The 13328-nt window shown below is 45.3% G+C and overlaps 1 protein-coding gene across 1 annotated transcript in view; it reads left to right on the top strand.

Annotated features, from left to right (window-relative positions):
* B4GALT1 (beta-1,4-galactosyltransferase 1) overlaps positions 1–10756 on the top strand; it is a 64827-nt gene extending 54071 nt beyond the window's left edge. The window contains exons 3-6 of the mRNA XM_084628570.1: positions 598–785; positions 2216–2338; positions 6379–6483; positions 7225–10756. Coding sequence (XP_084484696.1) covers positions 598–785; positions 2216–2338; positions 6379–6483; positions 7225–7360 — 552 coding nt within the window. The 3' untranslated portion in view covers positions 7361–10756. The remainder of the gene's footprint in view (positions 1–597; positions 786–2215; positions 2339–6378; positions 6484–7224) is intronic.
* Positions 10757–13328: the final 2572 nt, after the last annotated feature.

Raw genomic sequence — 13328 nt, 5'->3', positions numbered from 1 at the left:
CCAAACTTCTCCCCTGAGGAGGGTTTTTAGCACAAGCTGCACCTCAGAAAGGAAGGTCACTTGTTTAATTTGAGATACCACAAGATACCTCTGCTGGGTGACATTCTGTACATGAAGGCAGTGTCCGGTGCAGAGCTAGGGAGATTTCATAGATCACCTTCCCTCTAATACCCACACAAGGTTGATGGGGTTCACCTATGCGATGGGATGGTGTAGAGAGTGAAGTGGGGATGACCTGTGCTTCTAGGAGCTCATGTATCAGTAACTGGTAGGACGAATGGAGTGTTGTCCAACTCTGGTTATTCTGTTGTCTACCATTTCAGCTTTCCCTCATGTCTGTGAACTGCTACACTTAGATTCAGCTGCCCAGAAAATACAGTATTTGGGCAAAGAAGTTTTGGGGCATCAGTGTCCAGCTCCATAGATGGATTGTAGCGCTAGTCATATTCCATCAACCACGCTGTGAGGGCTCAGGGGGACTTTGACTCTGTTGGTGGCGGTGGAGGTCCAGTGTGACGCTTTGGTAACAGGTAAGAAATGGACAGTGTATACTAACCGCCTTAAGGTGCTTAATTGTTTTTATTTGTTTTAAATTAGGATGGAGAAGAAACCTTTAATCGTGCTAAACTTCTGAACGTAGGCTTTGAAGAAGCTTTGAAAGAATATGACTATGATTGCTTTGTATTTAGTGATGTAGACCTAATTCCAATGGACGACAGGAACATCTACAAGTGTTACAGCCAGCCACGGCACCTTTCTGTATCGATGGATAAGTTTGGATTTCGGTGAGCGCTCTTTTCAATGGACCGTTTGTTACTCATCTGTATTTTAGCCTTCCATGCCTGTGGCAGAGTGGCACCATCTCCAGTATAAACCTCATATTGAAGGCCTGGAAAAATCACTCCTGGCTGCAATTTGTCACGGTGTAGGTGGAACAAAAGGTTTGTCTGCAGGAGAGATTAGGTAACTGTTCTTAAAAGTTTTCAAATATCAGTCACTGGAGTAGAAAAAATAGAAGGTGATCTTTTTCAGATTTTTTTGTACTCATCCGGTAGCTGCTGATCTTATCCCGTATCAATTAAAGCAACCAGTAAACACCAGTCTGCCTCCATTTAAGGCAGTGGGATTGCTCCTGCCTAAGTCCCGGGTGAATTTGGCCCTCTGTATTTAGCATTGTGGTAGCAAAGTTTGTCAGGATTTCTGGGCCAGGAGGTTTTCCAGAATGGCTACCCCTGGGATATTGGAAAATCTCAGTAACACTCTGCTGTGAGGAGAGTGTGTTCGTCGCAGGCCAACAGTCACCATGCCTGCTCTTGGGGACAAGGATCTGATCATCTTGGCCATATCAGCTTATTCATCATGACCTGTGTGGCAGGGAAGCCCTGTGGATATTTGCACCTAGAAATGGCTGCATGGTAGAATTTTCAGGCGTTAACATATGGGCTGAGGCGTTGTGGTTATGGTGGGTGAGATCAGGGAAGACGGCACCAAAAAAGAAACGCTAAATTTGTCTGTGCTCCACCTAATGCATGAACACACACACACCCAGCCCTGCTAGTCATTCCAGTGACAGCCCCCATCCCCTCCCCTCCCCAGTCCAGTCCTGCTAGTCATTCCAGGGATATGCCTCTTCCTAGCCACCATCACCCCGGCCGTCTGCTTATTCGCCCTGCAGGGAGAATGTGCCTTTTAGCAGACCTTGTTAGGAAACGGGCAAAGTCTCGTTTTTAAATACTGCCCTTGGAAGCCTGTTCTAAACTTGGTTATAACAAGCCCATTTGGAGCCCTGCCCCTGGGCCCTAGAGGACATTGCTTTTGACTGGGCTACGCTGTACAAACGCTGCCAATATACCCTTCATGGGCTCTTGCACCTTTTCTCCAGATCCATAGGAGTGAGCCAGGCTACTCAGCCACTGACTGCTCCCTGGAGCAGGGGGGATAGGGCCGTGACCCCCCACAGCCTGACTCACTGGCCAGGGTGGTCGAGTGAGGGCTAGGCATGGGGTAGTAACTTACTGCTGATCCAGGCCAGCATCATCACTAGCCCTACCCTGGGAAACCAAGCAGAAGCTGGGAGTCACAGTGTCTGTGGGAGTAGGTCGAGCGGTGCCGTGTATGCACCCCTTTGCTCAGGGCTGTGTCTGATGGCACCGTCTGGCCCTGGCTTCTCAGTAACAAGCCTGGTGCACTAACAAAGCTCTTTTCCCCCTTGCAGTTTACCCTACAATCAGTATTTTGGAGGTGTGTCTGCTTTAAGCAAGGAGCAATTCATAAAAATCAATGGATTTCCTAATAATTACTGGGGCTGGGGTGGCGAAGATGACGACATTTATAACAGGTAAGACCCAAGCTGGAACGTGCTTGGCCAGATTTCCTGCCACTGTTGCTGTGCAGCTAGAAGCCTCTGCTAGCCTTGGCCCTCAGTGCTGTTCTCCCTGTCTGTGTGGGACTTATGACCCCCTCGAGCAATGCTTAAAGCCGCTGGCTTTTGCCGGCGCTGTCTGCAGCCCGGCATGCTAGAGCTTTCCCTCTTCTCTCACTCTGTGGGCAGGGCCTCGCCAGAGGTGCATTGGAGTGGCCAGAGAGGAGTGTGTCTGCTGTAAATAGCACTTCCAGCGGAAGAGCTCTTCAGGAATCCTCCTGGGGAGACGCTAGCTGGGAGCATCCGTCCATTCCAGCTCCCGTGTCCTATGGTTGGGGTGGGTTGAGGGGCTGCACGGAGCTCCTTACTGGCTAGGGCTGTGTTTGCTGCCCACCACAGCCATTAGGGCTCTTCGCCATCTCTGCCCCTGCAGCACAGCCCTCGTAGGGAAGTGGAGGTGGTGATGGAGTCTCCCCTCTGGCGCAGGGTTCTGATTTCACAGCAAGTCGGAGAAGGTGAGCTGGGAGCTGGAGCTGCCCTTCATGCACACACCCAGATAGCCGCGCTGACGGTGCCCGTGTTCATTTCCCCTCCTCATCCAGAGGAACTGTCACGGTGCAGGCTGATACAAATGCAGAGCTCCAACCTGGTGCTGTGTGGGTCTGCAGCCAAGGGAGGCCCTGGAGCACGGGGCGCCCTGCTCGCTGTTTGTGCTGGCTCCCAGCCAAAGCAAGCTGGGGCAGGGAGGAGCAGCCAGCACCCAGTGGCAGAGGGGTGCTCTGAGCTCTCTGAGCAGTTTGCTGGTGGTGCTGATCTCGGTGTGAGGCCTGAGAGAGGCCAGGGCCATGGGTTCAGCAGCAGCAAGATTCCTTCTGTCTTCCAGAATCTGTTTTCTCCTCACTTGCTATGTTCGGTGATTCCTACCCAGCGCTGGGGACAGGGGAGCTGGGAAGGCCAGGCTTCCTGCAGAGAGGCACCTCAATCCAACCCCCAAGTCACTCGGTCAGGAAACTCTCTACAGCTCAAGGTGGGGTGGGGAGAAGAGCTGCAGGGCACTGGCTTGGGGGGTCTGTTCAGCATGCCATGGCAAGTTCTCTGCATGTGGGAGAAGTGAGGAACCTCACCTGCATGATAGGAACACAGTCGATCTGAAACCCGGCCCAGTGTGGAATCTTGCAGTTCCAGTTCACAGGGAACGGTGTCTGTCAGCAAAATGTAAGCAGCTGCAAAATAGTAAAGTGTAAAATAGAACCCTAAAAATTCCAGGAATGAGCGTAAAATACCCTGGAAACCAGCCCAGGGAGCTATTTGCACAGTGCAGCTTGTGCTTATTTTTTACAATTTTTTTCCACGCTGAGAGCAGACCAGTAGGGTTTGGAAATCTCCGGTGTTTTGATTTTTCAGTTCATACATGAAAGGTTTTGCTAATCTCTGTTTAATCTGAAATGTTTCTCTACCCCTTGGCCTTGTAATAGGCTTTTATACTTTCCCTGAGTTTATGAAACAACTTCACACACGTGTTGGCTGAGACATCTGTAAATGTTAGGGTTTACCTGTTTAAAAAAAGCAAAACCAACTTTGCATGATGTCACCTGCTTAAAGGAAAATTATATTCCCTTTGTAAAATGCTCTGACATCTGTGGCTGGAACCTGTTACAGAAGAGCTAGAGAGCATTAGAAAAGGGAGAGGGAGGCAGTGGTATAAAATCTGAAATCATAGAATCATGGAAACATTGGGCCGGAAGGGACCTCAGGAGGTCACCAAATCCAGTCCCTGCACTGAGGCAGGACCAACCCTGAGAGGTGTTTGTCCAGCCTGTTCTTAAACACTTCCAGTGCTGGGGATTCCACCACCTCCCTCTGAAGCCTGTTCCAGAGCTGAACTACCCTGAGAGTTAAAATTTTCTGTAGCTTTTGACTCTATGTAGGAACAGCAAAGAGAACACAGGAAAGGGCCAGCTGACCAGTGTTAGAAAAGCTTGCTCTAGGGTCACATTTCGTGAGTGGCAAGAGCCCTGTCTGGTTTCAGAGTAACAGCCGTGTTAGTCTGTATTCACAAAAAGAAAAGGAGGACTTGTGGCACTTAGAGACTAACCAATTTATCTGAGCATAAATAAATTCATTTGAGCCCTGTCTGTCACATTCAATGGTATCCGAGTAAAGGTGAGCTGCATTTAGGCTACACTGGTAATACTTAGGTTGCCAGAACACTTTACAGCTTGAAAGCACTTTCCCACCATTTTGATAGGAGCACAGAATATCTTCCACCAGAAGGTGTAAAACTATATCTACGTATTGCACATAGTGTCTAACCACAAAACTTCCCCCAGCCCCCAAGGATGGGCAGAAACAGACCCAGCTTTAGTCCCACGCTCCGATTTCGTAAGATGCAGAGTTAAAGGCTGGAGCACTAGTTCTGGCAGTTTCAAACAATCACAGCACACTCCCGATTATTCGAGCAGCACGGGGGACTCCAATTTTATTCAGGTAATTGGGAGTTTGGATAATGGAAAGGGCATGAGCAGCAGGGAGCCCCTCTGCAGTCACGGCCCTGCTCACTCCTTCCCATGAGAGCGGGGCTGAGTGGCCGCAAGAATCATTCTTCAGCAGCGTGGCCTCCCCCACAGCCAGGGTCTCTGCTCCGTTCTCCGGATGTGCATTGTTCCCCGCTGGGGACCGAAGATGGGATTCAGATAACGCAATGGCGTTCTGTTCAGATGGCAGTTGGGTTTTGGCAAATCGGGAGCATCCTGTAGGTGTGTGTGTGTACGGAATAGTACGGGTGGAACAGACAAGTGAGAGACTGCTGTGGGAAGGTAATGGAGAGCAGTTAAGGTGGGAAGAAATGGAGACGGGTGGATCCTATGGGGTGCTGAGCATCCCCAACTTCCTCTGGAGTCTGTGGGAGCTGACAGCACTTGGCACCCTACAGGATTGAACCCGTAGGCGTTAGCTGGGTGTAGGAGTTCAGAATAGGAGGCCAGAGGGTAAGAGCAGAGTTCCAGTACTGACCGCCTGGGGCAGTTCTGCAGAGATGCTGTTGCACCATCTGGACGGGGAGTAGTTTTGACAGCTAAGAAGGCAGTTGTCAGTGGGTGGCCCAAACTAAAGAATAGTGTGGCTGCCGACCCTGCTAAATGGCATTTAAGGACCCCCCACACACACACACACACCACAATTTAACTTTCTTCTGCAAGGAGAGAGACGGTATCATTAACCCCATACTGCAAATTCGTCTTCTGCGCGAATCTAGCAGGCAGTACTGCAGCTTGGTTCAAACCTTTCTGCTTTCTCACGGCGTTGCCTGATGGCAGAGGTGGAAGTGACCTGGGCCGTTGCTTTGGCTCAGGAAGCTTTACCATTGGATCAGCAGAGCTGTGCGGACGATGGAGTTTTTCAGTTCACTGCCAGTTCCAAAAAACTGGGGGAAAAAATTGTTTTGGGTCAACCCAAAACCAACATTTTTTGGAATTTTAAGTGAATCAGTCAGAAGACCTTGTATTGGGTCACACAAAGTGTTTAATTTCAAACAAGGAGAGGGAGGGAATATCTTTTATTGGATCAGCTTCTGTTGGGGGGAGACAAGCCTTCGAGTCACACAGAGCTCCTCTTCAGATCTGGGAAAGGTACTCAGAGGGCACATCTACACAGCAACTAGACACCCGTGGCTGGCCCGTGTCAGCCGACTCAGGCTCGTGGGGCTCAGGCTGCGGGGCTCTTTCATTGCTGGGTAGATTCTGGCCTCGGGCTGGAGCCTGGGCTCAAGGACACTGTGGGGCTTTAGGGTCTCTCTCTCTCACCCAGTGACCATTTATGACATTCATTTTGACATTTCCAGAACTGTTTTTCTTTTTCTCTGACTGAAACAATTGGCACAAATTTGTGAAATGTGTTGGTTGCCCTGAATCTGCATTTTTGGGCCAAAAAAAGAAAGCTTTAGGTAGAAGTGGCTTTAACTGGGTACTCAGGTACTTATTAAGAATAATAGCAGCCTCTTGATTTGTTTACTTTCACAGGCTGGTTTTTAAAGGTATGAGAATATCTCGCCCAGATGCTGTAATTGGGAAGTGCCGAATGATTCGCCATTCAAGAGACCATAAAAATGAACCCAACCCTCAGAGGTGTGTCCATCTCACTTCACCTTCTTGACACGTTAGACATGCTCTCAAGGCTGATAGTTCCGGATTATCCCACTTTCCCCTTACTATGTAGAGGTCTGATCACATAAGTTACTTTACTCAGTGGGCCGAGTGTTCACACAGTTATTGTACCTAACCTGATGGAACGTGCTGGGCTATCCAGATGCAGGATTAACTTTGTACACTTTGATTATTTCAATCCAGGGGTGGCCAAACTTACTGACCCTCCAAGCCGCATATGACATCTTCAGAAATTCGAGTGCCGGGATGCACCTGCCAGCTCGGGGCTTCACCCCTGTGGGAAGGAGAGGGTCTGGGGCTTCAGTCCTACAGAAAGGTCCTGCCAGGGCTCAGGGTTTCAGCCCTGCTCCTGCTGAAGCCCTGAGCCATGGCAGGCGTGCCCAGCGGGGCTGAAGCCCTGAGACCCCTCTCCCCACTGGGCAGAAGCCTCTAGCCCCACCACAGCAGGGCAGAAGCCCCAAGCTTTCCCTCCCCCAGTCTGGTAGGTGGAGAATGGGGTGAGGGGGCATAGGGGACGCTGTGAGCTGCACTTTAATTCTAAAAGAGCTGCATGTGGCTCGCAAGCCATAAAGTTTGGTCACCCCTGTTTTAATCCTTTCTTGTGGCCATTGAGCTGTGATGCGGGTGGGTGCAATATACTGCTTGCAGTTCAAAGTCATTACAACGTTAATATTACAATGTTGCATCCTTTTATTTTCACAGGTTTGACAGAATTGCTCACACAAGGGAGACCATGAATTCTGATGGCTTAAATACGCTGTCATACAAGGTAGTGAAAACAGATAAATACCCACTGTATACAAAAATCACAGTGGATGTTGGCTCACCAAAGAAATAGTGTTGAAGAGGCAGATGTGAAGACTTAGAAGCTACCAGGGATATCTGATCCGTAGGATTTTTATATGTACTGTTTTTTACTACAGTCAGAATGAACAAGAAGGCCGCATTCAGCTATGCAAAGTTTTTCCCAGTCTGCTGGACAAGTGAGACTTCTTAATCCCAAACTTGGCTTTACACAACTTTCTAGCTCTACGGTATTTTTGTAAGTTTGGAAACTGTAAATAAGAGTTGTAAATATTTACATTGCCAGAAAACGCTGGATATTATGTATTCGCTGCAGTGCTCCCCACACAAATATTTTATTCAAATGTTATTGTTCACAAACAAATGATGAATCAGCAATTACTACCCGTATTATTTCTTCCATATGTTAAATTAGGTAGACGAGAACACCGCGTTAAATTCTTCGCTGTTGTTACTTTATGAAGGACTGGAAAATGCTGCTAAAATTGTACACGTTCATACTTCGTCTTCGACTTTTTGTTAGTGGAGGCCAGTATCGTTTAGTCTTGTCTCATGTCAACCAAAACAAACACTTTTTTCTTTAATTTTATGCAGAGCAAGTTTTGGAAAAATTGATCTTACAAAATCTGTAACAGCAACAGCTTTTATTACTTCAGAGGAGATTTTAATAAGGCCCCAGCCCTCCAGCGAGCGCTGTATAGACAGGACATTTAGGCTTGGTGGGAGCTGCCCAGGATGGTGTAAATATGATGATTGGTGCAAGAAGTGCTGTCTCCAGGTGACCTGCACGGAAAGATGTCTCTTGCTTGATAGAGCAGTGCCAGATGCATTCTATTTTTAATAAAGGCAAATTGGTTGTAATTATGGGCTGAAACTATAGTCTTTTTAATTAAAATTTACTGACATTTGTTTACTTTCGTAAGAGCTTTTCGCACCATTTAAATACCATATAAATTTCACAAAAACAAAATGCATTTTTCTTACTGTTGTACATAAAACTTGAATTCACTGTTCCTTTTGTTTTGTGATATTTTAAGATGCAGTGAGAGAAATTTGGTTTTTAAAAGAGACGTATGTTAATACCTTGATTAAACTAGGATGTAGCATAATTGTTAAATGAGGCTTAAAAATAGTCTGTTATCACAATGACAGGTTCTTATGGTGCTTCATGATGTGTGAGCCATGGATTAAGTTTGCGCTACGTATTTGTCCATGAAATCTCTTGCGTTCTTTAATGCTTTAATACTGACAGGACAGTAAAGATCAGGCTTACTTTGCTGATCTGAAGCCTATGCTAAAAGTGTGTCTAAGATGTGAGAAAGTGTTCCAGGTCCCTACTCGTTTGTAACTTCCGCAGCCACTGAGGAGTGTACACTTTCTTGTTCACAGCATTTTTAAACTGCAGATAGGCAACAGTGCCATCCTATATACCTTGCCTTTCCGCTTTATGACATGATGAAAACCCCTTCAGCATTATGGCATTTAGAGCAGGTCAGAATTTCACCTCAAAGCATGGACATCTCAGCAGTGGTTGTGAACTTTTTGCCACCTTTCCGCCAGCTCAATCTAAAATGACTTATGCTAATTGGGCCTGATCCAAAACTCCCAGGAGTCAGTGCGAGGGTTAGTAGGAGCTCTGGATCAGGCCTGCGGGGTTACTCCTGCATCTAGGTGTGTTTACCTGGAGAGTAGAAGTGGAGCTTAAGTCCCATTTGTTTTACACAGGGAAGGAAGGGGCTGATCTAAAGATGGGGGGGAGGGCTGTTTTATTTAAATGTGCTTTTTGGCCACTGGCTATGGCTGAAGTCATGGACGGAAGCCCCAGTAACCCCATGGGGTGCCTGGGGGGGGGGTGCCTGCCCTCAGTCAGATTTGTAAGGGCTTGTCTACCAACACAAGTTAAAGTGAAGCCAGTGTGGACACTCTCTTACCTGTTTGGAACTGGCTCTGTTGGTTTAGTTTACACCTGTACACCTACCAACACAAGCCAAACCTATGTGAGAGTGTCCACACACCAAGGTGCACCAAATCTGTATACAATCACACCTTTAGTTAACCAGGACAGCTCTGGCTTCTGATCAGTACGAGGGAGAACCACTTCTTGGCAGCATTGTTTGGGACTAGGACCTGATCTGCCATTACAGGATCCTCACCTAAGAGCCAGCCTGCAAACACCTGCTCTTGGGTGTAATTGTACTCATGCTAGGAATTGCATTACAAAGTAATTACAAATTACTGATGTCTTGGCAGAGATGCAGTAGCATGTAGCTTAGATCCCTTCCAGAATCTGGGTTAATTTTCTCTCTGCAAAACCCACACACATGCAGCAGCATTGATTAGTAGCCAAACGTGGCCTGGGATTTTCAGAGGAGTCTAAGGAGTGTGGCCCCCAGCTCCCACTGAATGCCAGGGTAGTATGGGAACCAAACTCAGCTGAGGCTCTTTGGAAAATCCCAGAATCTTTGTGCGTCTCTCTCCCCGCCCCCCACACACACACCCCATCTGCCCCCTTCTCCTGTCAACTGAAACATCTGAATCTTCAGAGATTTGTTTAATCCTCTAGCTGCCCAACCTTTGCAAAGACACAATATATTTCATTTGATTGTTTTGCCTTACTAATATATGAAGATCAGGAAAATTTCTATAGAAAGCTTTCATATTTTAAATCTCAAAGAATGGAATTAATATAAGTAGTAACGTTCTGACTGTTAGCATTAGAGATTTCTACAAATGTGCCTTAAAAGGAAAAGGGGAAGGAAACCTTGAACAAACAGAACAGCATGTATCATATCAGACACTTAAGAGTTCCCATGGGCTGCTGATTTACTTTTCCTTTACTAATATTTAAAACGGTAAACTATTTAAGAAAAGTTTTTTAAAAGACAGAATCTTCCCCCCCTTTCTTAATATGTGTAACCCTGTGGTGCTGGGCCAGGATTTCACCAGGGTGAGTTCTCATGCAAAGTACATCTATCTAACTGTGAAATTTCTTCTCAATTTGACCAGTCCATGAAATCCAGCCATTATTCTCTCTAGGATTTTCAGGGACCTTAGCAGTAAACAAATATGTAACTCGGAAATGAATTTTGACTGAATCTTAGTTTGTGGTGGGTCCTATTCAGACGTCGATGGTAACGCTCACTGAAGTGATCATCTGTAAAATGGGCAAAATTTAAAACACATAACTGGATGTAAAACAAATGCAGATACCTAATTTCATCATAACAATTGTTTTTTAGAATACTAAGCATTCTGGTATGTGGCCTTTTATCATGTGGCCTTTGCTCATTTGCTGGACTGTGTAGAGGTTTTCAGAATGTTTTCCATAAATGATTTTGCTTTGCACTTTTATCACTCATATTATTTCCACATGTAAAAGCTGAGGTCCCTATGTTCATGTTCACGTCAAATAAAGTATTTTCAGTCTTTACAGGTAGTGATATTACTTGAAGAAATGTATTTTGTCTGTCTCTTCCATAGCTACTCTGTCCAGTTGCAGGCCACCCCGGGTTTCCAGTTTAAACTCCTCTGCACAGGTTCTACCCCCTTCCTCCTGCCAACGGTAATGGACTGAGTGAGGGATGGGCCTTGCAGCCTTCAGCACCCTATTGTGGGCTCTGTTGGGCCCATAAGCAGGGTCTTCCACTGAGGAGGTTTGGGAGTCAGAATTAGGGTTGTCAAGCGATTAAACAAAAATTAATCGTGCAATTAAACAATAATAGATACCATTTATTTAAATATTTTGGATATTTTCTACCTTTTCAAATATATTGATTTCAATGACAACACAGAATACAAAGTGTACAGTGCTCACTTTATATTTTTATTACAAATATTTGCACTGTAAAAAACAAAAGAAATAATATTTTTCAATTCACCTCAAACAAGTACTGTAGGGCAATCTCTTTATCATGAAAGCTGAACTTACAAATGTAGAATTATGTACAAAAAACCCTGCATTCAAAAATAAAACGATATAAAACTTTAGAGCCTGCAAGTCCACTCAGTCCTACTTCGTGGTCAGCCAATCGCTCAGATAAACAAGTTTCTTTACATTTGCAGAAGATAATGCTGCCTGCTTCTTGATTACTTCACCTGAAAGTGAGAACAGGTGTTTGCATGGCACTGTTGTAGCCAGTGTTGCAAGATATTTGCATGCCAGATGCGCTAAAGATTCATACGTCCCTTCATGCTTCAACCACCATTCCAGAGGACATGCTTCTATGCTGATGACGGGTTCTGCTTGGTAATGATCCAAAGCAGTGCGGACCAACGCAGGTTCATTTTCATCATCTGAGTCAGATGCCACCAGCAGAAGCTTGATTTTTCTTTTTCAGCGGTTTGGGTTCTGTAGTTTCCGCATTAGAGTCTTGCTCTTTTAAGATTTCTGAAAGCATGCTTCACACCTCGTCCCTCTCAGATTTTGGAAGGCACTTCAGATTCTTAAACCTTGGGCGAGTGCAGTAGCTATCTTACAAATTTCACATTGGTATCTTCTTTGAATTTTGTCAAATTTGCAGTGAAAGTGTTCTTAAAACAAACAACATGTGCTGGGTCATCATCAGAGACTGCTATAACATGAAATACATGGCAGAATGCGGGCAAAACAGCCGGGGACAGATAATTCCCCCCCCCCCCCCAAGGAGTTCAGTCACAAATTTAATGAATGTGTTATTTCCATACTTACGTTGCTTGTTAAAAAAATATGTCCTCTGGAACAATGGATGAAGTATGAAGAGGCATATGAATCTTTAGCATATCTAGCATGTAAATATCTTGTGACTCTAGCTACAACAGTGCCATGTGAACGCCTGTTCTTGCTTTCAGGTGCATTGTAATTCAGAAGCAGGCAGGATTATCTTCTGCAAATGTAAACAAACTTGTTTATCTGAGCGACTGGCTGAACAAGATGTAGGACTGAGCGGACTTGTGGGCTTGAAAGTTTTACATTGGTTTGTTTTTGAGTGCAGTTATGTAACAAAAATACCTACATTTGTAATCTGCACTTTCATGATAGAGATTGCACTCCAGTACTTGTATGAGGTGAATTGAAAAATACTATTTCTTTTGTTTATCACTTTTACAGTGAAAATATTTGTAATCATAAATTCTATAAAGTGAGCAGCATACACTTTGTATTCTGTGTTATAACTGAAATCGATATATTTGAAAAGGTAGAAAAAAATCCAAAAATATTTAATAAATGTTAATTGGTATGCTATTAGTTAACAGTGTGATTAATTGCAATTAAATTTTTTAAATCGTGATATTTTTAAGTTAATCATGAGAGTTGACTGCGATTAATTGACAGCCCTAAACAGAATGCTGGGCCTGGTAGTTCAAGTATCCTACATGCCCTAGGGGAGAGGTACGTTCTCCTGCAGCCAGGATCCTAGCTGTGTAGGGTTTCACAGATCAGTTAAAACATCTGATTGCACCAAGGAGAGAACCATAGGACTGGAAGGGAACTCGAGAGGTCATCTAGTCCAGTCCCCTGCACTCTTGGCGGGACTAAGTATTATCTAGACCATCCCTGGTGTTTGTCCAACCTGCTCTTAAAAACCTCCGGTGATGGAGATTTCACAACCTCCCTAGGCAATTTATTCCAGTGCTTAACCACCCTAACAGGAAGTTTTTTTCTAATGTCCAATCTAAACCTCCCTTGCTGCGATTTAAGCCCATTGCTTCTTGTACTATCCTCAGAGTTGAGAACAATTTTTCTCCCTCCTCCTTGTAACAACTTTTTATGTACTTGAAAACGGTTATCCTGTCCCCCCTCAGTGTTCTCTTCTCCAGATTAAACAAATCCAATTTTTTCAATCTTCCCTCATCGGTCATGATTTCTGGACCTTTAATCATTTTTGTTGCTCTTCTTTGGACTTTCTCCGATTTGTTCACATCTTTCCTGAAATGTGGCACCCAGAAGTGGACACAATACTCCAGCTGAGGCCTAATCAGCACTGAGTAGAGCGGAATAATTACTTCTCATGTCTTGCTTACAA

The sequence above is a fragment of the Lepidochelys olivacea genome (assembly GCF_965140295.1).
Source record: "Lepidochelys olivacea isolate rLepOli2 genome assembly, chromosome: 5".
NCBI lineage: Eukaryota > Metazoa > Chordata > Testudines > Cheloniidae > Lepidochelys > Lepidochelys olivacea.
Note: the sequence above shows the minus strand (reverse complement) of the source record. Positions and strands in the feature narration are given on the sequence as shown.